This window comes from Plodia interpunctella, chromosome 6 (genome assembly GCF_027563975.2).
Source record: "Plodia interpunctella isolate USDA-ARS_2022_Savannah chromosome 6, ilPloInte3.2, whole genome shotgun sequence".
Lineage (NCBI taxonomy): Eukaryota > Metazoa > Arthropoda > Insecta > Lepidoptera > Pyralidae > Plodia > Plodia interpunctella.
In genome coordinates, this window is record NC_071299.1 from 10797283 (window position 1) to 10824478 (window position 27196).

The 27196-nt window shown below is 36.6% G+C and overlaps 3 protein-coding genes across 4 annotated transcripts in view; 2 read left to right on the forward strand and 1 right to left on the reverse strand.

Moving 5' to 3' along the window:
• The window catches only part of LOC128670567 (Golgi-associated PDZ and coiled-coil motif-containing protein-like), a 70980-nt gene extending 66573 nt beyond the window's left edge, over positions 1 to 4407 (forward strand). The window contains exon 14 of one of the 2 annotated variants that reach the window (XM_053746335.2): positions 217 to 4406. In XM_053746335.2, the coding sequence (XP_053602310.1) occupies positions 217 to 316 (100 nt within the window). In that variant the 3' untranslated portion in view covers positions 317 to 4406. Of the gene's footprint in view, positions 1 to 216 lie in introns of both variants that reach the window. The other variant, XM_053746336.1, reaches the window with a different exon arrangement.
• A 563-nt stretch (positions 4408 to 4970) lies between these two features.
• Positions 4971 to 8330, forward strand: LOC128670536 (SH3 domain-binding glutamic acid-rich protein-like). The gene is made up of 4 exons (XM_053746276.2): positions 4971 to 5141; positions 5253 to 5456; positions 6337 to 6438; positions 6730 to 8330. The coding sequence occupies exons 1-4, from the start codon at positions 5097 to 5099 to the stop codon at positions 7381 to 7383; spliced, it is 1005 nt and encodes a 334-aa protein (XP_053602251.1). The 5' UTR covers positions 4971 to 5096; the 3' UTR covers positions 7384 to 8330.
• An 841-nt stretch (positions 8331 to 9171) lies between these two features.
• LOC128670535 (ceramide phosphoethanolamine synthase-like) lies at positions 9172 to 26692 on the reverse strand. The gene is made up of 6 exons (XM_053746275.2): positions 26001 to 26692; positions 25308 to 25512; positions 18067 to 18353; positions 11108 to 11300; positions 10519 to 10671; positions 9172 to 9976 (listed from the first exon to the last, which is right to left on the reverse strand). The coding sequence occupies exons 1-6, from the start codon at positions 26449 to 26451 to the stop codon at positions 9820 to 9822; spliced, it is 1446 nt and encodes a 481-aa protein (XP_053602250.1). The 5' UTR covers positions 26452 to 26692; the 3' UTR covers positions 9172 to 9819.
• Between the last annotated feature and the right edge of the window lie 504 nt (positions 26693 to 27196).

The window sequence follows — 27196 nt, forward strand, 5'->3', positions numbered from 1 at the left end:
CGAACCACTTTTTTATGTCATTATTTTACAACATTCGGTTAAAGTTTTTACGCTGCTCCATAGAAGAAATGAAACAGACCAATGACAAAATAATAACTGAGGCTACTTATTAATATAATTTGTCTGATATTTCGAAAAGAAGAAGGTTTACGCTACAATAAATATATTGCCTAGGTATTATTAGCCACATAAACCCCCCCCCCCCCCCCCCTGCAGGATAGGGTCAGCCAGGCGCGTGGGCGGCGCGCTGAGCAACGGCGACTGCAGCCCCGCGCCCGCCGGCATCGGGGACCCCGACTTCGGCACGCCCGTGTGAACAACACCTAGCTCGGGTAAATATACTATTGGAAATGGACGTTATTGATGGGGAATACGAACTAAACATGGAAGTAAAGGGTTCCAGGAATAGAGTTAGACCTAAGGAAAGGAGTATCAATGGATATGGCAAACGACAGAACGAAATGGAAGGAACTTACGTATTGGTCTACATTCATGACCTTATCCCACTCATGTGGGGTCGCACGAGTGGGATAAGGTCAAGAAGAAGTAGACGGGTCACTCGCGTGTGATTATCGACGGGGAGGTCGACTATTGTTTTGGTCTAGTAGACCTTTTTCAACAGTGAAACTCTGCCAGCACTCAATCAGAAGTGAGTGACCCGTGTTTTTCATTAATAACGCCTTTTGTTAACGCCACTCACCGATTGGACGCCACAAGGGGCATTGCACGATTAAGGTTGTGATATGTCTGCCACCACTTCAGTACAGTCTGACAACAAAGTAGAGAATTTAATTGAGGGCACTGTCTCCAGTTGGCTGGCAACACTATATGTCCATCAACCAATCTTGACCATTCTAGTTGGTATTGCAATGGCCAAAAATGTAATTCGATTAAAAACAGTTTTCTATTATTTCAAGTCAAGATCAAAATTGGTTGATAAATCAGTGTTGCCAACCAAGAGTACACAATATAGTGACCTCATTTATTTTCTACTCTTTTGTAGTCATACTATACCTACTGCTTTTCATCAGAACAAGTTGGAAACTACCTGCTCCCTCCTCAGGTAGTTCTCAGAGCGATTCGACCGCCGGCCGCGTTGTCATTACGATCCGTCAATTTTATTAAGGAAGAAATCATTTCCAAAATCAACATCAAATATCAATTACCACAGTACAGATTGGTCGTTTTAAAGTCAGTTAGTAAAACGAAATCTTGTTTTTGTTAAAATTTGAAAAATTGTATTGAGAGCGCGGCCGCTGCGGTCAGAACGCTCTCAGAGATATACGTAATGTTGTCAGCCATATAGATTACATTTTTAGCCAACAAATAAGAAAATAGAAATCATGTTCTAATGCCCACTGATCTCTTTATTGTATTATAAATCTATAATAAAAGTAAAATTGTTTGCACCGTGACAGAAAACGGAAAGGATCTCATTGGCTAGGTAAATATTTGGTATGAATGTTCTTGTCACGATGCTGCGAATCTTGGCACTAACGTTTACTGTTATACTGGCTCTTATAACTCATCTGTATTCAAAGAAATTCATAGGAAAAGATCTGATGATTTATTTTGCTCTTCCAAAAATATTGGCTTACTGATCCAACTTGAAAAGGAAATTGAAAATTTTTGTTCTTATTTCACTATTTTTTTTGTAATCTATGTACTTAGAGTATACACGGCTCTAGCCCTGTGTTGTAAACGTTAGTACAGTTTTGGATATAGATCGATTTATAATCCGCTACAGCTTTCGAAAATTTTTTTATTGTTTGAAAAAAAAATACAACGGTTTTATTGACCGAAAATACGGCACATTGATTTTAAAAATTTTGTAAAACCCATTTCTTGGTTGTCTTTAGACTAAATTTTTATTATAGAGATTGTAGCTGTAGCGGGCAATACCTCGGTGTTGCTAGCTGGTTCACGCCTTACATTAAAATAGTGATAATTATGAAAACTTTGAAATCAATATCATATATCTTAGCCTATTTCGGCCTACAACTTAGAGATTGTAAGATTATTCGAAGCTACGGTGCTCAATTATTTTTTATTGTCCGCCAGTCTCTGCCGCGACCATAATAATGTATTTCATTATTATCAGCCTGGATTTTTTAAATGTGTGTCTAAAGTTGTACTCTGTTTTGCAGTGCGCATAGTGCTGTGTCTCTTTTTTCAAAAAATAATAGCCACATTCTAAATTATTCATTTCATTATTTGTTCAAGGCAGACATCGTATCATTAACAACTTTAGGAAAAAATTAATAGCATTTACTGACAAATCATATTCTTTTTTTCAAAATAGTGTAAACATAACTCGTTTTCCCGGAAAGTATCTACTCACTTGTCAAATGAGTTAATTTTACACTTTTTCTTAAATACTGGCTTGACCAAAAGTCTAAGATGTATTATTTTGTGAATTTTACAATTTTTTTTCACCGCTCAACGTGCAATAATCGAATTGTCCATCTTTTTCATAAATTGTAATGACTAGGTATAATATGTAAATTAATCTTATAAATTATTATATTAAGTCTGTATAGAGAAATATAGTTAGCGTAGCGACTTTGAATAAATGAAATTTGTACCGATTGTAATGCGGAACTAATGCTTAGCTCCGCTAATTTAATTTTATATGTATAGAGTTAAAATAGATTTTAATCAGCTTCTTAGAGCGCTATCGTGTTGCTATAATTAAATCATATATTGTATTCCTATAGTTTTTGTCATGGATATATTTTTATTAATTTTACATTCAAAATGTATTTTAGTGTTATAGGTTTAGAGATAGATAATATTATATTTTAGTAGTTAAAAATCAAGTCATATTTTCTTCTAATCATGTTATTTTAAACATTCCTTGTTCACATTTCAATAAAAAAGTAGAAAGTATTTTGATACAGATTTAATAATTTTAATCGTTGTAACGGAACGCTTTTACGCGCGCGACGCGTTCAAATCAGCTGATCGGCGCGCACGTGTCGGTCGCTTTTGAAATAATTAGCGTAGTAACTAGATGGTTGGAGAGCTGTTGATTGCAACTTCTATGTAATAATATATAAGACATATCACAGAATATGCGGCAACACGTTTCTAACAACTAGCGCGATTTGGACATATGCCAACAATGTTTTCGCACATCACCGTACTGTATTCGAAAGTCGGGACAAATAGATAGGTAAACGAAATAGCGTTTTCTTTTTCATTAATCTTAAATGCTGCGATGTTGAAACAAAGTCGAATAGGTACACCGACTAAAACCAATATTAGCGTAACACGAAGCTTGTGACGTTTCGTTTTGATTTCTAAGAATGCAGTGCGATGACAAAAATAGAAATCCTTGAACGTGAAACTATTATGATCTCTTGTTTACACTGTCTTTACGGAAATTTTAATATAATTGTTTATTTCGGCAATAAATAAATACCTATTAAGTGTTAGTAACAATGTTCTTAAAACTATGTTAGTTACTTATTTAAGTGGATATGGGTCCAGTGTTTAAAAAAGGGCCCATCTACCCTGCCAGCGATACTATTTGGAATAACTTTAATTAGTTACAACGGTGTCATATATGTATATTTTTTGGTTAAGTATTTCTGAATTCAATTGTATCATATTTATACATATACTTATATAAATAGTCGCAGGATATATGTATTGAAATTTCTCTATTGCAACAGTTTGTATCGAAATACCTATTTTTGGCTCAATGTCCACTGAAATAGTGTATTGTAGGTTCTATGATTGTGTCGGATTATTTGCCACTCATTTGCTTCCTGTGATACGTGCCAGGAGAGCGGTATTTGTTATAGATCAGACCAGGAACAAACACAGTGTAAAAAAGAATATTTTCACAGAAAAGCGCGTAAAAACTTTGTACCAAGATGAACTATCACAATGTTGCGGTTCATTTTATCACTGCCAAACCGACGAAATAAGTAGGTAACTATCATATAATAATAAAATATAATGATAAAAATATCTTGAGCCTATTTTTACAATGGACTGTAAATTGGGTTTCAATCTAGACCCATTACATATAGTTACATGGTATATGTTACCATACCATAGTACATGGTCTGATCTTTGTAAGGTAATCAAAATAGTTAAAACGTTACGAAATAAAGCGAAATAGTATATCTAGATAGATCCACTTCTTAGTCTAGACTACTAAGTCCTACGTCCTACTTAGATCTTTAACATGACGAGGTCCGTCATGTTATCATGTATCTTGCTAGCTCACTGTCTTTACTAGAAAAACTAGTCAGGTGAATCTCAAATACTTATTTAAATGAAAAAGTTGTTGTTTACCTACATTCCATTTCCTGGGTTACCGCAAGCTCTAGCGATGGCGTATCTTAAATATAAAGGACAATATGCCTATGTATTATAATTGAATACATTTGTATTTCAAAACTATTTTAGTTTTATTTATTCTCCTAAGATTGTTATCCATAAGTTATTTTACTTCATTTTCCATAGAAAATAAAGTACCTACCGCATCTGTCTGTGTTAAGATAAAAATATGAGAAGTTTCAAATAGGTACCTACATAATATGTACATGATTAAACATTTTTTATATTGAAACGTTTCGGAGAAAGTTTGTAATATACCTACCTACAACTATTGATAATAAAACGTTTAATGACTTTCTAAATATTTTTACGTCGAACGGAACGCATAAATTTGAAATGACAGGTTTGTGTTACCAGGCTATCTTTTTATGATAATACTAATTTGTGGTAAAATCCACGGGATAAAACTAAAGCCAAGAAGCTAGCGTGCGTAGTCAAATGAGATAAAAATAATATTTATATTTTATTCAACTTCCGGCCTATCTTATACAAAGCAGTAAGTTGTAAAGCTGAGCACACAGTAAGGGACGAAAAGACAAATAAATCGATGTAAATATTTGAGAATGCAAAAAATCTACTAAGTAGAATAATGTGGTACTGAACTGGCAACTCTGAAACTGTCATTCTTCCGTAATTATTATTATTAAAACACATTGACTGATGGCCAAGCCTATTTTTCTAATAAAATACTGATTGCGTTTAATATCCCTTGTAAATATAGTTGTAAAACTAAAATTACAACTATGGTCGTTAAAGTGTACATAAGTGGTATCTCTGGAAATAAAGAGGTAAGTTTAATATTAGCAAATTCCTGGGTTGGCCGGGTGCTTCTTACATCTTTTCCATAGGCTGATTCACAAAACGTTTGTTTTCGATTACGTGACAATGTAAATTTCCAGGTAAAAAAGCGGCAGCAGCGTGTTTTAATGATATTAGATTCGAAAAACATAAAATATGATGTCATTGACATAACTGAACCAGGAAGAGAAGCTGATAAAGACTTTATGCAAACCAATGCTAAGGCGAACGGAGGCACCGTCAGCGACCCCAACCCGCGGTCCCCGCTGCCCCCACAGGTGTTCAATGACGAGGAATATTGCGGGGTGAGTAATTAGTCATAATCATTTGGAAAACATTTATTAAGTAGTTCTTGTGTTGTTTTGATACCTAGTTCTGATAACAGGTCCTCAAACATACAGTCAATTATAATAAGTAAAGATAAGAAGAACTAATATAATGTATTGTTATTGGCTTTTCTTTGTTTACACAATGAAAATAAAGTTTAGACTTTCAATTTGTGAATGCAGTTTGTTTTGAAATGACAGTATCATGTAGCTGTAAAATTGATATAAGCAACTATCACATAAGTAGATTTGATGTACCTTCTTAGATATATCAGAATTTCTTAAGAATATTTCAGAGTATATACTTAACACCTGGTGTGCACAAGTGTAGGTCCAAGGTCTATTAGTAATATTGTTCTACCCAAATTGATCCCACTTGTAACAATCAAAGCCCATGTCATTGTTAATTAGCTAATATTCATGACCTCTGTAAACTGAGTGCTAATTTAACCATATATGAAGACCTCGAAATTTCTGAATTAGCAGTTATAATTGATAGCAGCCAATATAGTAATTATTAGATGTTAACAAAACACAATTTCTCTTTTCTACTCGTTTCTTTTCTACTGCTTCTTTTCAGTAGAAAAGAAGCGAAAGAAATTGTGTTTGCGGGGCACTATTTTAATATCAACTGCCTGCCAAACAACTAGGCAATTTTTTCAAGGATTTGTAATTTGAAGTCATTTGCAGTTAACATGTTGTATGTCTATGACATGGGTCATGGGTCTGTTCCTCGGTTTCTTCCTTAGCTGTGAGAGTGTCGGCGCGCAGGGTCGTCCTTCCTACTTTTGCGTCTCCACTTTGTCAACATTCCAAGTTGTCAGACCTAGGGTCTCATATTCTTGTCTCATTATTTCAGGACTATGACCAGTTTGACCTGGCCAATGAAGTGGACACCTTGGAGCAATTCCTGAAAGTGGAAGCACCACCCGAGGAGCCTCCTCAAGCTGAAAGTGTTAAGGTTTGTATTTAATAAGTATCATAATAAGTGAAAGATTGATCATATTGAGGTAGTGTTAAATGCTTTAATGTATGCTAGCAGGGCACAAATGCTTGCTTCACAACTTGGATTTGTATGATTTGTGATACAAATCCTTTCAGGAAATGTGAAAGAAAAGGAAAAATAAAAGAGGAGACTGATGACTAAAATACAAGTAACTTTTTCACACAACTGTATGAGTCCAATATATTTTCCCTTACTATAACATTTGTTTTTCTTGTCCGTTTGATGCTTATTACTTAATATTTGCAGGCTGTGAATGGAGATATAGAGAATGGAGAGGACAAAAAATCTAAAGAGAACTCTGAGGAGAGGGAAACAGGAAAAGAAGGTACACCAGCAAAAGAGGGAACTCCTGCCAAGGAAGGCACACCTGCCAAGGAAGGTACACCTGCAAAGGAAGGCACTCCTTCAAAGGAAGGTACTCCTGCAAAGGAAGGAACTCCAGTAAAAGAAGGGACACCTGCCAAGGATGGTACTCCTTCAAAGGAAGGTACCCCTGCAAAGGAAGAAACTCCAGTAAAAGAAGGGACGCCGGCAAAGGAAACCACTCCAGCAAAAGAAGGTACGCCAGCTAAAAGCAAGACTCCATCAAGAGAAGCCACGCCAGCGGGCGATGCGGCTACCAAGGAGCCCTCACCTGACAAAGGTTCCGTCAAGGAAGAATCTCCTGCAAAAGAAGCCTCTCCAGAGAGGCAAAAGTCTGTAGAAAAGGAAGCATTTCCTCAGAAAATTGACTCGAAAAAATCTTCAAAAGAAAGTTCTCCACAAAAAGATGAATCTGTAAACGAAAATGGCACAGTGAGCTCTCGCGAGCAGTCCCAAGAGAAAGAAGCCGCGGAGAGGACAAAAGATAACGTCTCAGAAGCTCTGATCCACAGCGAGCAAGCGGCTGCCGCTGAATGAACCTCGACTGACATCGCTTTTCAGCTCAAAGCATTAGCACTAAGCGAGCTATCATTAAGTCTGTTCTGTTATTTATAATACACTTCACTTCTTTGGCATGATAGTCAGTGTAAATAATGCAAAGAGGTATTTGTTGAGAACATATGTTATGTGGCGATGCGCGTGTTTTCCATGAAGTGGCCTATTATCATAAATCATTAGATTTATTAATCGATTTTTATGAAGTTCCAGAGTAAGATTTCTATTTAACATTTTTATCCTTCATTAAAAAGGCTTTGTATTATTCTATTTTAAAAGTATTAATATTCATTTTTTTATTTACGAATTAATCAATTTTGGCATATACATGCGTATTTTTAATGAAATAAGATTTTATTTATTGAAGTATTAATGTAAGATAAATTTAGAAGTGCCCATTTATGTTCTTATTATTATGTATTATATGTTTACATGCCATGTTATATCCAATGTGCTATAGGTATAAGTAACGAATATCGTGTCCATAGCAAAGTTTCAAATATTTATCGAAGGCATACGAGTGCGACGTTTGTTATCCTTTTGTATTTGTTTCTTGGCGTTGTTGAGTGTTCTCGTCTCTTTGTCCATAATGCCGTCCTACTCACACTTACCTGTTGCATCCAAGGAACAATCAAACCATGCAAAAATGATTTAATAAATTTCTGGTTCGTCCTTTTAGTGCTAAATATTAAAATGTAATATACTAAAATAGTTAAAACAAACTTTGTGGTGGATATTTATGGCTGGTTTTTGCTATCGACACTATATTGACTGATTTTAATCTCTAAATAACACGAATGGGCACAGCTGGAGATTGCACGCTTTTGGTTGTACCCTACTTCTGACAGATTTACTTCATTATTTGATGTTAAAGACATTTTTATTTTATTTTAACTAATTTTCATACGAATTATATAAAATTGTATAACTTTTGATTTTTATTTCTTACATTATGTCATTAATGTAACTGTAAGTCTTTTAAAACAGACAGACGCGAAGGGCTACTCTGCTTTATACTATGTAGTGATTTTCATGTTCATGCCCTGGCTTCGCTCAGTTAAAAACATAATAAATTATACACCTACAATTTCTCCAGGGATCACACAACATCTGTTGTTGAAAACCGCATGAAAATCTATGCAGTAGTTTTGGAGTATATCGCGAACTTCGCAGAGGACTTTGTTTTATAATATGTAAGGATCAATTTGTTTAAAAATAATATTGGTCTCCTGTTGACTGGAAACACATGCAATGGCAAAAAAATACTCGTTCTTTGTTCATTTTCTACTCTTATTAGGCAAGATTGATGATCGTATAAAATAGCTTAAAATTTTCATCAGAAACGTGCGCGTGCTAGACTTTACAGACGTCGCGTGCAAACTTCATTATTCTGAAATTACTTCCAATTTACGATTACAACGAGCATATATCATTATCCAATTTGTAGACATGCAAGACTGAACAGACAATTTTGTTGTGATTTATTATCTTACCGCAAACAACTTTCTAGAAAATATACTTTATAGATCAATAAATAAATGTATATAACTAGCTGCGCCTCGGGCTTCGCTCCCGTGGGAATTTAGGGATAAAAATACCGTATGTGTTTATTCCAGGTTATTTTCTACCCGTGTACCAAATTTTATAACAATCAGTCCAGTAGATAATTAGTGAAGAGTAACAAACAAACTTACTTTCGCATATATAATATTAGTTGGGATACAACTTGATGTAATAGATGAGGGGGAACTGCAAATAAAATTAAATGAAGAATGCTTCAAAATATTTAATTTGTAACTAAAAACTTTTATTTATTAATGTCTTATTTATGTACATCTACAAAAATAAATTATTTGGTTAAAACGGACAGTATTTGCCCGAATAGACATAGCGACGTTTTTTCCATTCGAGTCGTAGTCACAGGCGACTTTAGACTTTACTCCACTGACTTTAGAGTCACATTTCAATATTACAACTCTGCACCCGACAATAAAATAAATATAAGTAAATACATATATTAGGACAAATCACACAGATTGAGCTAGCCCCAAAGTAAGTTCGAAACTTGTGTTATGGGATACTAACTCAACGATACTATATTTTATAACAAATGCATATATAGATAAACATCCAAGACCCGGGCCAATCAGAAAAAGATAATTTTCCATCATGACCCGACCGGGGATCGAACCCGGGACCTCTAGGTTCAGGGGCAAGCACTTTGCCACTGCGCCACGGAGGTCGTCAAAATAAAAACAGAAATAAGCGAAAAAGATTTATTCGAGTAGGTACTTGAGCAAATAAATTTCTTAACATTTAACTTATAGTTAAATAAATATGGAATAACACTTTATAAAATCTATAATGGAATTGTAGACAGGTCACTAAACGCACTATGATCTAAATAGCCTCATTCCTTCATATACTCTTCTTGTCTTGGCTGCCGGCGTCTCCTGTGAGCGTCTCCCGCTCGTCCAGCAGCGACGCCTGGATGTTCTTGTCGATGCCCAGGCGTTGCCGGGAGTTCTTGAACTCCTCTATGAGGCTCAAGTTTCTTTTGATCCCGTCGACTAGTCTGAAACATTGGGATATTGTTTATTATGGTCGTTCCGAAATGCCAGTAGTTTGTAGCTTGTGAGAAATAACTGGGTATTTAATATAAAAATTGACGTGAAAAAGTACCTGTGAAAGTCTAATTTCTGAATAAATGATATGAATGTGAATTCAATTTCAAGGATTTAAAGAAAATTTTACTTGTAATTTAGGCGACTTAAAATTAGATGTTATGTTTTAGAGCGTAAAGTTCAATATTCCACTAATCCACTACTATGGCCAAGAGAAATAGCCATTTGTAGCCAACGTTAGAATATCAAATAATGTTTCTATTTGGTTTCTTTCTCTGTCTCTCATCTTCACGTGTTCCTGAATACCTTCAGAGCTGTGACGGTTCTCGCGATTGGAATTGAAGAAATCGGGACTGAAAAAGCTAAAGCTGACACACACACGAGGAAATTGCTCCCAGAATGGGAGGGCCGCTCATCGGCCTGGTGGAGCAGGAGCTGAGGAGCTGAGGAGGTGAGGAGCTGAGGAGCTGAGCGGCGGCGGAGGAGGACTGACCTGACGACCGAGTGGTCGGCGGGCGAGCGCAGCAGCCGCCGCGCCCAGCGCCGCACGTTGCGCGCGATCGTCAGCGGGCCCTCGTACTCATTGGGCACGATACCGTCCACCTCCGACTCGAAGAACGACAGCAGCGGGAACCAGATGCGCGTTCTGGAGACAGGATATTTTTATTTTATCCTAGTTTTGCCCGCGGCTTCGCCCGCGTGATTTTCCACGAGAGCAGTTATTTTTCCGGGATGAAAGGTACCCTGTGTCCTTCTCCGTACTTCGAACTATATATATGTAAAATTTCAAGAAAATTGGTTGAGTATAGAGCATAAAGAGCTAACAAATACAACTTACTTGGCTTCGCTCCCGTGGGAATTTCGAGACAAAATATAGCCTATAGCAATCTTGAATAATGTACCTTTCTAATGGTGAAAGAATTTTAGAAATCGGTTCGGTAGTTTCGGAGATTACCCGCCTCAAACATAATCTCACAAACGCTCACCTCTTTATGATAATAGTATAGATAAAACACGAAATGATAAAGAAGACAGGCTAAAAAAATTGCTGATGCATCCGTGCAGAGATGAGATGAATTTACCTGGAGGAGTCGTTCTGCATGAGCGCCTGATTGTTGCTGAGCGTGTGGTAGTACAGGAACAGCCTGGACGTGATGTAGAATGCTATGAACACGTCGATGGAGTAGTGCTCGTGCGCGGCCAGGATGAAGAAGATTCCGAACATGTTCATCACCCAGGTGAGGATGTGGAGGAGGTATAGGCTGCGGCATGTGTCTGGAAGATAATTATGTATATATTTTATTTAATAGTATATTATTATGGTAATATAGGTAGGTAATACCACCGAAAATTTACAACAAAATTCCAAATCAATATAAAAGCTTAAACATAAATCTATTTAAAAAGTACCTCAAGTAATATTAATTGATATAAATGTTATTATACTTTAAATGATTTCTTTAATGATAGACTCGGATAGAATTTAGGGCTAGTATACATTATAATTCTTTTTTTTTGTTATTTGTAGTGGATAGCATGCTCCTCTTTATTTATTTATATTTGCATACCTATATTCGGTAAAACATGTAGGTTTAATCCAACCCACCGTCAATTTGTATATTTGTACTCATGTTTTTGGCAAATCAATATTTTCTCAATTCTTGGCTCTATTTGTTCCCTAAGGGACAAGGACGATTTGATCTTGTATAATGTATATTTTCGTTCGTTTCACTTCAATCTAGCCCGATGGAAAGTTGAGTTCCTGTGAGCGTACAAGTAAGAGTTAAGGCATTTTTAGATAATGCGTGTCCTTTTTTTCCCTTCGGCTTTGACTTTGAAGATCCATAAATCGTAGGGTTCGTGATCGCACCGCGTGCGAAGTTTACACCAATGGTTCGCAACAAGAAGAGAAGGCGAAACGAGAGGTACGATTAGGTGGAATGTCCACACTCTAACCGACACTTCGATAGTGAAACCAGATTATGCATTTCCTGTAAAAGTTAATCAAGGGAAAAGGCCATACACCGGAAATTCTTCTCATAAACTAGGTATTTAATCTCAATTCTTCCAAATACTAGAGCTCTTAATCTATCATTTGTTTTTATTACAGAAACTACAATAAATATCATTACCTAAATGATGTTTGAGGACCCGTTTAAACAAATTGTTAACTAATTGACAGAAACTTCTAATCTCCTTCACAACGGATCGTAAATATATTTAAAACAGTTTATGAAACGAAAATGACATGACTCCTTACATGAAAATATTAAAATGCATGCATGACTATTATAATATTATCGTGTATGTACATTTCACAGTTATTGTTTAGAAATGCAGTACTTATTATTGCCTAATATGCCTATATTGGCTGGCGTTCTCATGCATTATTACCTACCTACTTATTTATATAAATATAGGCTTTCATGCAATCATTAGGAAAAGAGTTGATGCAACGTATTCGGAGCAGCACCAACGGCATTCTAAATGTGTTGTCTGACAGGATTTACTGTCCAATAATGAGACTCATGTGTGACGCACATGAATCTCAATACAGTGACTCAATTCGTTATAAAATACACGGACTGTTGCTTACTAACACAGGTTAAGAATTTTACTAACAATTTATGGATTTTATGATCTGACAAATAAAGAATTATTATTATAATTATAAATGTTTTTGTTAAACGAGACAACATATGAAAATTACAATGAATTATTATAATAGACGCAATCACAAATTTTTCCTAAGTAGAAGTGTAGTTTCGTTTCCCTTTGCGTACACTATACGACTTTATAAATTTAACGATAAAGAACTTTGATTTTGATGCGGTTTTTTTATAAATAGTGCAATTCCCGAGGAAGGTTAGGTGTATCATTTGTTATAGTTTTACCCGAGCAAACATATAAACCTTGGGGTTTCTCATTATTGCTTTAATTATACCTACTAATTATTATATAAGTATTAGAAACTACCATAAAATATTAGAAAGAAATGGAGACCTCACCCCACATTAAAAGTGAGAAAATGTTAAGCAAAGAGAAGTTATTTTGCACATTTTTTTTCATCCGTGTAAAAGAAACAAATTAGGTATTTTACTTACCTATGTACCTAGGTACTATACAATTGTTTTTGTCACCTTCTGTCAACCGAAACAGACAAAAAATACGTCAACGTCTTTGACATCGTTTTTTTATTGAACTCAAACAGTATTGCACTTTTTTATACTGCAAAGTAGGCAAACAGGCATACGGCCACCTGATGGCAAGCGGTCACACCCTATGGACAACTGGGTAAGGATGGAGAAGGATGCAATTTATACTGTATTTGACTAACAACTTTACTATGCTCATTAAATGCCAACCCTAAATTCGATTAGTGATTGATCCTAGTCGTCCCGAATTGGCGAACTGGACATTCTGCTAATTTGACGCAGACGCATTGGGAATATACGCTTAAAGCTGGCTAGCTTTAAGCGTATATTCCCAATGCGTAGTTATGCGTGCGCGATAATCGAAGCTTTTGTAGTCAATTACGTACTGTAGGATGGAGTAGAGATGTTTTTCTTTGCAGGTGGGCTCACCTGCAAAGAAAAACATCTCTACTCCATCCTACAGTACGTAATTGACTACAAAAGCTTCGATTATCCAGATTAGACAAGAAATAAACTGTAAACAAGGTCTCTTTCCACCATAAGAGAGGTGATTGCCAAAACATTAATAAAATAAATAGAGTGGGTACAATGGATAGGTACAAGTACAATTCGCGCCACTAGAGACCAGAACTCGAGTATCTACGAGTCGCCTGCGCAGTAGACGATGTTAGCCATTTTGCTATACGGTGCCTCATCATTCGCGGCGCTCATTATACCGAACGCATATAAAGTACGTTATAATGACTTTCGCAATGTAACGTTTTTAGGACGCGCTGCAAACGAGCAACTGAGGTCGCTGTTATATAATCTTCAGTTAAGATCTCTTACCTTAGTTAGACCATCATTTACTAGACAATATTTTACTGAGTTCTTTTAATGTTCCTTACTTCCTGTTAATATAGATGTGTTGTCACTTATTCCCGGTTTCATTCGGGGCTGTGGCGCCACAGAGACTGGGGTAAAAAATGATCTTACTTAGCTATGACATTACAGCCGGCCGCCTGCCCAACGCCAGCCCTCCTTGGGAATTATATTGTTGCCTATGTTGCTAAGGCTGTTTATCAGTCGCCTTGTAGTACATCCACGATAGGGTACGGACTGGTCGTAGCTGGTAAAATTCTGGCGTAGCTGAGTGACAGACATTGCAAAGTGGAAACTTTTGAGTGTAGGAAGTTGAATTATAGGTTACTTGGCGAGTGTATTTACGAGAGTGTAACTTTAATGCACAAAATACTATTTATAAAACTACAAAAGGTGTACTTTATGCCAATAGCACTATCTAACAGACAATCATTGTCAAATATTTCCCGAATAACCACGGTATCGAAATAAAATAAATAATATAAATAAATAAATATATTAGGACAAATCACACAGATTGAGCTAGCCCCAAAGTAAGTTCGAGACTTGTGTTATGGGATACTAACACTCAACGATACTATATTTTATAACAAATACATATATAGATAAACATCCAAGACCCGGGCCAATCAGAAAAAGATCATTTTCCATCATGACCCGGCCGGGGATCGAACCCGGGACCTCTCGGTTCAGTGGCAAGAACCTTGCCACTGCGCCAACGAGGTCGTCGCCTCGAAATGGTAATTTTTCGCGCGTGCTACGCAGCGTTCTTCTATAAATACCGATGCACTAACTGCATCATCTATCACTACAGATTATTGTATTATACTTTTACTTATGTGCTTATTAGTCTCGTCTAGACACATCAGTACTCGTACTATACATATAAGTGTCTCTATCTTCGCTCGTTTGTTCCCTTTTTGATCGACACGACGGACAATTTCCCTTCCATTAACAATGTAAACAATGATTCAGAATTGACGACATCGATCACGTTGTATTGTCTAAAACTAACGCGTAAAAATAATATTTTTGTCATTACATGCATACGCTATTTTCATGTTTTTTTTTTTAATTTCATTTTGCATTTCGGCACCTGACTACAGTCAGGTACCGATTGTGTCAAATAAACACAAAAACAAAAAATTCCTCAAATTCGTTGTTTAAAATGTTAATTACGAGATAAAACAAACAAAACGTTCTGTGTAACTAGATCAGTACCGAATATATTACCTTAATTGAAAATTATAACATTAAGTTTAAAATTAAGTGCGTACTACATAAGAGAACACACAGGTCAAATACTTACCAGTTTAATTTGTTTATACCTACTTTTTAACTTTAAATTACCTACTTTTTAATTAAATACTACCGGGAGCGGTATTTTTTTAAATCTAGAGCAGGCAACAAGACAGATTAGTTCAATATAAATAAAAAATCAATAACATGAATTTCCCAGCTCAGAGCAGGATGCATTCATGTCTGCATCCGGCAATCGTGGTGAATCAGCCGGTGCAGAGAGAGTGAACATGCAGTCGGCCATGCGAGGGTCTTAAGGCCCGTGTACACCGAACGCGTAATTAGAGAGCGGAATCAAACGCCTCAATTGCGCACGCGCATTAGATGCGCACACGCCTTTAGACAAATCTTCACATAACTCAAGGTAATGGAAAACCAGCGTAAGCCCTGGGAATGTTTTCGCTGATCGGTACACAATCTCGGGCTGTCCCACCATTTTGTTTACGGTAAAGAAAAACGTTTGGCATGGTTCGAAATCTTCGTTCGAAAACAAGGGTTACTATTTGGTTTTCCACAAGCTTGGTTTATGTAAAATTATTATTTCGATTTATGCCCGATTTGTCAAAAGATATACCAATCCTGCAATAGTCCATATTTGCAACTAGTTGCGTACCGGGTATTCGCTCCCGTGGGAGCGTATATAAAGGTATCCTATGTCACTCGGGCATGTGGCAAAGGTCGTATCGTGTAGGGAGGTAAAATCGATGCCAAAGTATATATATATCTAATTGAAGGCAGCTCCAGATACAGCATTCCTAAATGCTTGATGATAATAATGTCACTAATGTATTGTCCTACTGGTGAAATGAATTTGAGACTCGTTTGAGTTGGTGCTAATTATCAGGTATATGATCTGTGGTTGAGTAATTCCTATGTGTACCCTTACACACATAAACCCACACATAAACATTACAATAAAAAAATGAAGTATCTACATTAGCGCTTAATACTTGATCTTGTTACTATCATGTAAAGAAAAGATCTTGTGACAAATAAATTTAGAAATCTTACTGTAATATTTTATTATCGCATCATCAAGTGACTTTTAATTATTATTATTATTAGGTACCGATTGTGTCAAATAAAAACAAAAATAAAAAAATCCTCAAATTCGCTGTTTAAAATGTTAATTACGACATAAAACAAACAAAACGTTCTATCTAACTAGATCAGTACCGAATATATTACCTTAATTGCGAATTATAACATTAAGTTTAAAAAAAGGTGCGTACACAGGCCAACTTCAGACTTTTAATTATTTAAAAAGCATAACAGCGATAAATCATCGCCAATCCGAGTTATTTTTATGCTTTTTTGTTGATCTATGTTGTCATTAGACGTTTAGGTCAATACCTCCCTCTTATTAGAGGACATTTTTGTACGATAAGTGTTTGTATATTCATTATTGATCACGCGCTCCAACGCATGGACGGGATAAGGTGTCTTGCGCAAAATGGTTGTCTCACGAAATTCACACGTGCGAACGTATTCATAAATATTTATACACTTTTGTACATAATATACAATAAAGTCTGTCTCTATAGCGTAGAAAATAAATTAAGGTGCTGTGTGTCCACACAATTATAAATAGCTGTAGTTTGTCAAAAATCCCTTGTCTTTTTTTTATAGAGACCAGAATATTTTTTAATATATGTCGACCTCGGTGGCGCGCTACTGAACCGAGAGGTCCCGAGTTCGATCCCCGGTCGGGTCATGATGGAAAATTATATTTTTCTGATTGGCCCGGGTCTTGGATGTTTATCTATATATGTATTTGTTATAAAATATAGTATCGTTGAATTAGTATCCCACAATATAAGTCTCGAACTTACTAGCTCAATTTGTGGTATTTGTCCTAATATATTTATCTATAATTTCAATATTATAAACGCAAAAGTGTGGTTATTGTTCAGTTGGTCTGTTGTTCAGAACTGATGAGCAAATTTCTCAAGGTCACAAGAGACGAGGAAGTCACAAAACGGACAGACAGTGTGTTTGCCAACACTGGAGATGTGACATTATGTAGCCATCACCTTGAGGGGACAGTGTGGTGTTGCAAAGAGGATCGTGTCGCTGCCAACTAACTCGCTCGACTGTTTAGAGGAGCACCACCTGTTTTTGTATAAAATGTTTCCTTGTGTTTTATTGGCTCGCTTGTTATAGCATCAGAAGTAAATCAAGAAGAGCTCCTGTTTCACACAATCATTCAATCGAGTATGCATTTTCAATTTCTCTGCGTTTTCGGCGCTATCTAGAGGTCCTGGGGCTTACTATCATCTCTTAACGCGATCTACTTTACGACCTAAATTGAACAAAGCAAATTCGTACCATCGAGCTAATTTTTAGTATGAATGCGATTCATTTTAGGTGCCTAGATTGAACTGAGTTCCATTGGAATCGTTCTGTAAAAGTTGATGGTAGGCCTGCTGGGTTCATAAATATTTGTCTGCGGGTCTAGGTGTGTTGTGCCCGTTTTCTGTGTTTGTATCCATCGGACCCGCGATACAAGTGCTGAGCCGTTGAGTGTTAACCATTTATTGTTAGCATCTCTAGAATTCTCTCTTTTTCGCATCTGAGCCTGAGCATTTCCCGGTTACTTTACACCGCTTTAGAGCGACAAAGCTCGGTTTCAGCTAATTTCGACTGCAGTTTCTTATCATGATCATGACATAATTAATCTTGTCATGCGTATCCCTAAAATTCTGTCGAGAAGAAACAACACTTACATTCTGTGATGAAGAAGTTGAGCAGCGTGAGAGCGACGGTGTGTCCGGAGAACATATAATCGCCGCAGGTGCGGACGCCGCGCACGGACATGCCCGCGCCGGACCAGATGTCGTAGGCCTGCCGCAGCCGCCGGCCCCACACAGTGAGGTCGTCGGCGGGCGGGTACGAGCGCGGCTCGCACTTCAGGTGGGAGCCCGGCACTGACAGCGACGTGATCAGCATCGTGAAGCATCGCAGGAGGAACACGGTGCCGGCGAGCGCGAAGAACCGCCGCAGAATTATGAACCTGGTGACAGAGGCATATTTTCACATCAAATCTTAAATTATTTAGTGCCAGTTGCGGCCCGGGCTTCGCACCCGTGGCAATTTCGCGATAAAAGTACCATACCTATGTGTTATTCCAGGTTATTCTAGCCGTGTACTAAATTTCATAACAATCCATCCAGTTAAGAAGAATATATATATACATCCTCACAAACTTTCGCATATAATATTAGTAGGACTAGCGGCCCTTCCCGACTTCGCTCGGGTAAGACCATAAAAAATTATACATGTAAATCTTCCGTATAAAATCCGTCTGATAGTTTTTGAGTTTATCCCGTAGACAGACGCGGCTGAGGACTGTTTATAATAATATATATAGATATATTTTTAGGAGGATAAATATATATATATTTATTAATGATAGACTCGGATAGAGATATATAGTAGATATATATAGTAAATATAATTTCCGAAGGAATAATTAATAACCTAAACCAACTCGGCGTACTTTTCTGTGGACTTTTGTCCTCCTAAAAATATATCCGGCCACTGAGACTTATCATTGTTCGATTACAAATACATGTTTACAATTACAATTACATGTTTTGGTTGACAACTATCACGCAGATGATAAATTTATCTCTATAATAACAGAAGAGCAATGAAAACAAATGTGAAATGACAGAGACCAATACTGGACTTTTAGCAGTTTTGGTCTCGTGTGAAAAGCATAGAATTCATACTATCCATCCGTACTAATATTAACTAAATGTGTGTTTGTCCTTCTTTCATATTAATGCTCCATTAATTTAGGTGATATTCGGTGTGGAGTCGTTATTTGAAGATTCTTCTTGGGTTTTGCTAATGTTGTCTATCGATAATTTTAATACGTGACTTGTTTGAATATTTGACATTTTACAATACTTAAATTTTATATTAATTTTTAATTTTGTTATATAAAATTTAACTATTTGTAGGCTATATTCCAATCCAACGGCAAAACATTCATGATTTAATATAATTTATGATTCAATACCTATGATTCACAAATAAATAATTCTTTATTTCTTCTTTTTATGTCAATGTTTTTTATCCCTCAGTCGCATCGTACAACACAGACACAACTCTCCGGAGAACAGGAATACTCGTATTCTTGGACCACTTATTAATAAAAAGTCTAGTTTTTGGCCCGTTTATTCCCGTCTCTATAATGACGTAACTACTTTATGACTTGGTGACCGTTACGCATGTAATACATTGCGGACGTAAGAAGCTTATCATATTTGCGTTATTTGTACAATAATATCAATAACCAGTTAATGCGCAGAAGTGATTGTGATAATATACCAATGATAGTGGTATAATTCAACTTCTTTCAATATTATAATTATAATTATATATACTACAATATTATAATTCAGGTTCTTTATGTTGCCATTTATAGGAGACCATTTTGTAAAATCTTGTCCTTTCATCCGTACTTCCATACTAACATTATAAATGCAAAAGTCTATCTGTTTCGTTTTCACGGCTAAACCGCTAGACCGATTTTTATGAAATTTGGTATATGCATGTTGTTAAAGACCTCTGTTCAAACATTTTACAAAAATCAACCCCCGAATGGGGGTAAAAGTTTGTACGAAAATCATTTCTTTTCAACTTTTGCAGAGAAATTCATGCGGGCGAAGCCGCGGGCTAAAGCTAGTCAATAAATATATCGTCAGGGGGTAGAAATTATAGACTAATGACTGACATCAATCAACAGAAAAATCTTGTAATTTACATACATAGAGGTACAGCGTTTCAGACGAAACTAGTGGACCTAGTATGAAAATTCTATGGGGACTGCAGCATAAAGACGGGATTTCTCGAAATTCCCACGGGAACGGGGAAGAAAAAGAATCTTTATGCGCATAGGACGAAGTCGCTAATAACAATAATCGAAACGTGAAACGAATGCAAAAGAAGCACGTGCATTTGGCAAACTTCATATGCATAAAAAGATCCTTCATGTCATTCGAGAATTGATCGTAAAAGTGTTTTTCCGCCTGGAGCCTTCCTAGTCATTAGTGTCAGCAGTGTCGCTACTCAACGGTGTGCCGGCTATGATTGAGGAGGAAGGTCCTTTCCTAACTGACTCATCGAACTATCAGATAACGTCACAACTTGCACGTATAGCACATGTGTGTATATAAATATCGTGGAAATCTAAAGTAACATTTAAAGGGCGAAGTGCGGGTTTCCATTTCACTTCTCACTATCGAATCGATTCGAAGTGAGACTCAGCGAACCAATTGAATTGGTGGTCACACAAACGCAGTGGTTGTCGTTACGTCACAATGCGAATCGACTCGATTGTGTAAAATAGCAAAATCGCACTAAATATACACAGCACAGCGGAAAAAGTTTGAGTACTTTTTTATGAGTTGAGAATTATGTTGCTATGTCAAGGCTATGTGTCCCTTAGTCGCCTTGCACGACATCCACTCGGGGACGTGGTGTGTTCCTATTCTAGGGCGGGACCACATGCCACTATTACCCACAACTATTATATATATTTCCAGAGATTGTACTGTGCTTAGTCAGCCAAACGTATTTTACAAAATTGTTTTTAAAATTCTAGCATAGAAATAGAAGCGGTGGTGGTGTAATGTTTAGGACGCCCGCCTGTGGATCGAAAGGTCCCAGGTTCGAATCCCACACGTGCCACATGAGTTTGTATACCAATCTGACTCATGTATAGTAGTTTTCATCGGCCACCACTTGCTTCCGGTGAAGGAAAACATCGTGAGGGAACCTGCACACTGGTTGATTCTCATTAACTTGTGTGTGAAATGGAGAAGGCAATGGCAAAACACTCCATTAATAATGCCAAGAAAGTTGTTGTGTGTTGTTTCAGTCCACGTAACGACCACGACTCTCAGCCATGAGGAATATACAACTATGAGGAATATACAACTATGAGGAATATACAACTATGAAGAAATATTTGGCGCAAATTAGATGGCAAAGTGTTCGCCAAATAAATAAAGGTAGTCATACATATCGCGGTAAATAAAAACTCTCATACTAACTTCGCAATGTGCCCAGCAAGATATTTCGATAAAATGTGTAGGAATGGAAGCCTATAAAGTGATGATATTGATGAATTATCACCACTGAAGCTTTCATAAAAAGTATCTTGTAAATATTATTTTTCTATTAGATTTGTATTGCATGCTATTTTAATATGTCAAACTTGTCATCATGTTCGTTTTAGTCCGCATTAACTCTTGTTGTGAATTCTAATTATAAGGTTATCCACGAGACAGGCTAAGCCTAGTGTGGGAACCTTTGTTAATAACAATCGGATTTGCATGTTCTCTTTCTTGTTTAGATTCTTTCGTGTTAGTTTCGATACAAATAATCTGTAACATGTAATCTTTTATGGCAATATTACATTTTTATTATTATTATTTGTATCTCTCAAAAGTTTCACGGGCCGTAGCCCGGTCCTTTGAGGCTTGCATGGAGACATGGGTCCAACATGTAGAGGCCTTGTGAGATGTTTGATCTATAATGGTGTGGGGCACGATCCAAAGCATGCTCGCAAGCACACCACGGAGATGTACTTGCGAACAATTTTTAGAAAGTGCAGGACTATTGGAATATAATGTATACTACAACGTATAGGGCTATTGGGTTGAATAGGCTTGTGTATGTGTATTCAGGTCTATGAGACAAAACTATGTCGCCTGCCTGACCAATGTATAAACACGGATAAAATAGGCAGGCGGTGACTCGCCAGCTCTGTCAATGGGCCCCCGAAAAAAGCTGCACGATGCAAAATTGCAGCAAAGAGGGCAACACTAGTGGAGCGGCTGAGGGTGTCGAGAGGTGCGGCTCCGGTTTCACCATCACGGGGCTGCCCGAGAGCGGGTTTCCCCGTTATTACGCCATTACGTGCAATACACTTCCACCCTGGAGCGAATGTTCTGCTCTTGCTACTCCACTCTGACCGGCCGGCTAAGGCAAGACAGAGGCAGGGACGTGTTACTGTGTGTATGTGTGTGTAGGTGCATGTGTGTGTGGTCCCCTGGAGATCGGGTCCGTGGTGACGCCGCTCACCAACAGCTCGCCACAAGCTGCCTTGCGGTGACTGATTGCACTGGAAATCCAGCGGGCGATGGGGTCGTCACATCCCTACGCACTTATTATTATTATAATTAAAAATGAAACAAACAGGGATTTATCTCTAAGCCCTAAATAAATCCCTAAATAATAGAGAAAAATCTAAATCCTTTAAGCATTTTCTTCTTAGGGCATGTCTGCCAATAAAATTAATCACTTTTCCTGACAGATTAAATTTATTAATGTTCAGCCACAAAATAGGCAACAATTGTGATTCCCGAGGAGGGTTGACGTCAGGCTAGTTAAAAATTCACAGCTGTATATTAACGTTATCACACAGTGGAAATATTTCGCCTATTGCCCCGTATGATATACAATATTATATATAATATTGTATATAAGCGACGACTTGCCACCAGATGGCGATAGGTAGGAGATTTGAATTTGCCACCAGTAAATACAATAACACATTCGCTATAAATGAACGAATACAATATTCTTTGTTTCGATGATAATTGACTCCCAAGTACCTTCAGCACTCCGTTACGTAGAGACCCGTTATCACTGATAACGCGAGAGTGACTCACCACTGTACTTTCGACTGGGATTAGAGTAGCTACTAACGATAGAGCGCGCCAATAAATACAGAGTAACTACTAACACCAAGAAAATGGAGGCATTGTCTGTGGTGAGCAAAATAGGTATCACCGTAGTTAAAAGTGACAATTTGTGTTTTGTACAATTATGATCTACCGCGCTATACTCCACATTTGTATGAGTTTTTTTTTTTAACTACAATATGATTGTTGTAATTATTGCTCGTGTTAGTTAAAGCGTATTAGTGAATTGTCCTAGTTTCTGTACCACCTATACATAATTGTTTCATTTTTAAATTGTAATAATTTAACATGGTAAAAAGGTGCCACAATGAGATGGTTATGGAACGACACGTGTTTAGTCATATATTGTTGACATGCAAATGACAACATTTAAGTAAGAGTACTGTTCCGGATATACATGGGCGTGGGTTCAATTCCCGCTCGACTCCATATTATTTTCATCTTATTTCATTTTATTTTATTTTCGAAACATTTAAGGAGATTATGCAAGATCAATCAATGTGTCTAATATCAAAAGTGCCTCATAATCGAACCAAGGTGACAATGCGCGCTGTATAGGATACTAACTCTATGGCGGGGTTGCTGGGCGCGCCAGTATGCTACATGCAATGTGACTGATTTGTGTTAGCTCACCACTGACAATGCGCTTTGTTTGCTACTTTTGTTTGTTTTGGAGACAAAGAGTACAATAATCAAATCTAATCATCTAATCGATCTGTTGCATGTTAAGGTAACCGACCCGTGCTATCCAGAGACTTAATGGCTGGTTTCACAGCTGTGAGATCTGCGCGGGCGACGCGAATATAATAACTCCCGTGTTTTAAAACCTCAAGCGCTCCAGGAGCTCGTGCGGGTCTCCCATACATGTCAAACCAGTCTTATATTAAAATCGCGGTCTTTCCACGAACATTACTTAGTTTCAATGATGTACATTTTTTATTCATTTGCATTTCAATCGATGGGAGAGAAGGCAAAACACGCACATCGTAGCACGCATATCGGGCGTATCTAGAAATATTTTCCAGGATGGGCCTGCGGTCTGGTGAATTGACCTGACCGTCAGGAAATATTTCGAATGAAAGTCTTTTAAGGTAATACTATACTATTTTAAAAGTCTTGATCTCGATGTACGTGTGAGAACATAATTTTTTGTTGGTTTTGGAGAAAATCTTTTCTAGTCTGTGGATTTGCTCATCACTGCACACACAATAAAGCTTTGTCGGTTACGTTTATTTGTGTTGGGAGACAAATCGATTGTATTGTTGTCAACTTTTATCATTACTTTAGTCGGTTTTTTTTCCCATAGTACCTATTTTTTGATGTTCACGCTGCTCAATGTCAAACACCTTCATTCAGTACCAATGTCAAAATGGTTTTCCATTGCCTTTTTCATTTCCTGTCTTTCCCATTTACATGCTAAACATAAACTTTAGTGTAGGTTTTAGTTGATGCGATATTTTAAAATTACGTCGGAATTATATAGGTTAACTTTAAATTCTTTGTTGATATAATCCAAAATCAAAACATTAGGTAACGATTCTATTGTATACATATATTTTTAGTTGTTTTTCGTATTCACAAATTAACATGCATTGAGACACAAATAACCCACAGGTTAAACAGAAGATGTTTGCACAATCATTAGCAATAAGTATAACACCTTTGTGACAAAAACTTTGGGTAATATCATAGGTAATGAAGTGGTTAAGTAAATTTGTACCTATAAACATTTAATTTATGAATTCAAGCGTGTATGTTCTTTTGACTTGTTGTTGTAAACAAAATATACTGCTGTACTCATCCTACTAATATTATAAATGCGAAAGTTTGTGAGGATGTGTGTATGTATGTATGTTTGTTACTCACAAAATCTACTGACGAAATTTTATGAAATTTTGTACATGGGCAGAATATAACCTGGAATAACACATAGGGTACCTTTTATCCCAAAATTCCCACGGGAGCGAAGCCCCGGGGCGAAGCTAGCACTGTATATTTTAGGAATTTTTTTTTACTGTAATTACATAATTTTATCACACAATTTGCAGTAATTGACATATCTAACGAAATGCTTTGATAAACAGTTAACTAGCAAAATGTTTAGTGAGATAGTGTAATGTTTATTCAAAAACATGCGGATTAAAATATTTTAACAAGTTTAAAGCAAACATAGACCAGACTTCAAGGCTAATTCATTATACACTGCAAAGGCTTGCAAACAAAAAAAATAAACTAAAATAACTAACCTATGTTTATGGAAGAATAGGACGACAAGCCAAATAGCCATTAGCAAAGAGCCAGTAATCTCGCACATGTCAAACGCCCACGGGATGTGCGGCACATTGTCCAGGAACAAGTCTGGTAAAGGTGGATATTTCTTCATGTCTGGCACTTTGTCGTGGACTATTACCATCACTACTGCTGTCACCCAAGTTACTAGGAACACATAGCCTGCAAACACAAACATTTATATTGCTTTAATAGTAAACATAAATCTGTCCATCTTTTTAAAGAATTTAATAGAAAATATGAGGATGATGAAGCTGATAGGACAAACTATTGTGCATCTAATCTTTAGGCTTAGGGCATAGCTTGTGAATTCTATTGCTACTATTAAAATATTCTAACTCAAAAGGTAGGTAAAGGTCATTGGGTAGAATAAGGCTATGCATCTACTGGTTTGCACTTTTTTAGGAAAATTAATTTTATTAATAACAAAAACATACAATGCATGAATGCAATAAGTGTAATATAGGTGTATCTATGTAGAAAAATATCCTAAAATAAATTAAATTCAGCCTGGTTCTACACAATGCTATGACTAAAGCTATAACACAGAAAGATTATTATTATCACAAATTAAATATCATATGATGATGAAAAACTATAAACAAACCTAATATATTTCTTATGATTGAAATAACAAGAGATTATTTTACCTAATGCAAGGGCTGTTTTCCATATTTCTGGCTTTAGTTTGGAAGCTTTGACTTCAGGATTGAAGTTCGCCACACAATCCGTGTTTCTGTCGTACGGAAAGTCATTGGGCACTCTGTTGTGTAAGTTGTAACTCAAGTGGGATAAATTTGTTCCCAGGAAATTTATATTCGTCGATGGATTAATAAGGTTCTCGTCGCATAGACCCAATTCAAACATAGCATTTCGGTTGTTCTTTTGAAGTCTTTTCACTAGTAATATAAACCTTTTTCTTTCACCAAGTTTCAGCTGATCAAATGGGTAGTCATAGAAATCTCGATCTATGAAAGATAGGAGACACTGTCCGTCGATATCTTGTGCTTTACATATATCTACAATATAGCCTGTAATTTTTTCTTTGTGTAATAATTCCAAAACTTCTTTGTTACTCCAATTTATAATATCTGATTCCATTGTTACAAAACGCAATTTTTAACAGCCAACAAAATTCACTGTCACCACTTTGGGAGATTATGAATTACTGTAAATTCTAGAATAATTTTACTACCCCATTTATACACACGCGAATTAGGTGGAACACAAAAATTAATAAATTCACATAAATTTATTTCAGCAGTAAACAAACCAATATCAATACGTTTTAACAATTATACCTGACGTTGACAACTGACTGATTCAGGTCAGGACTGCAAAATGAATGAAAATTATAGTGATTGAACCGAACTGAACTACACTGGTTACTTATTATCAATGCTTATTATAGACAGAGAAAAGGACATTGTCAAATCATTTATTTAGCGCTTACAGTACTTAATAATACTTAATAGATGCTAAACGTATAAAGAGCGCATTTCCACACAACTTTCTAGCCACCCATATAAAGCGGCGAGATAGTCATTGTTAAACCGTGTACACGATGATAAAGAGCAAAATATATCGCTTTGTCCCATTTTTTTTTCTTGTGCATTTTTATACGCGTTCTCTTGTATGAGCAAAACGAAAAATATGACGATGTCTATATTTTCTATAGTCCATACCGGACGGATCAGAGCCCCTTCTAAATCTATAGGACGGATCCCTCGACCTAAATCATGCTGGAAGCTAGCACCTAGCAGAACCACAAACGACCATTATTAGTTTTTCGTCTTTTTCTAAAGTTGTCTACCTTGTTTTTACAAGCCTTCTGATTAGTCAATTT

What these genes read in the sequence shown, in the direction of transcription:
- LOC128670535 (XM_053746275.2), bottom strand. Translation starts at nt 26,451, where the DNA reads ATGGAATCAGATATTATAAATTGGAGTAACAAAGAAGTTTTGGAATTA. An exon ending in CAACTTCTTCATCACAGAAT is followed by an intron (nt 11,301 to 18,066) that starts GTAAGTGTTGTT and finishes ATTATCTTCCAG; the next exon opens with ACACATGCCGCAGCCTATAC. An exon ending in ATGCAGAACGACTCCTCCAG is followed by an intron (nt 10,672 to 11,107) that starts GTAAATTCATCT and finishes TCCTGTCTCCAG; the next exon opens with AACGCGCATCTGGTTCCCGC.
- LOC128670536 (XM_053746276.2), top strand. Translation starts at nt 5,097, where the DNA reads ATGGTCGTTAAAGTGTACATAAGTGGTATCTCTGGAAATAAAGAG. An exon ending in GTATCTCTGGAAATAAAGAG is followed by an intron (nt 5,142 to 5,252) that starts GTAAGTTTAATA and finishes GTAAATTTCCAG; the next exon opens with GTAAAAAAGCGGCAGCAGCG. An exon ending in CTCAAGCTGAAAGTGTTAAG is followed by an intron (nt 6,439 to 6,729) that starts GTTTGTATTTAA and finishes TAATATTTGCAG; the next exon opens with GCTGTGAATGGAGATATAGA.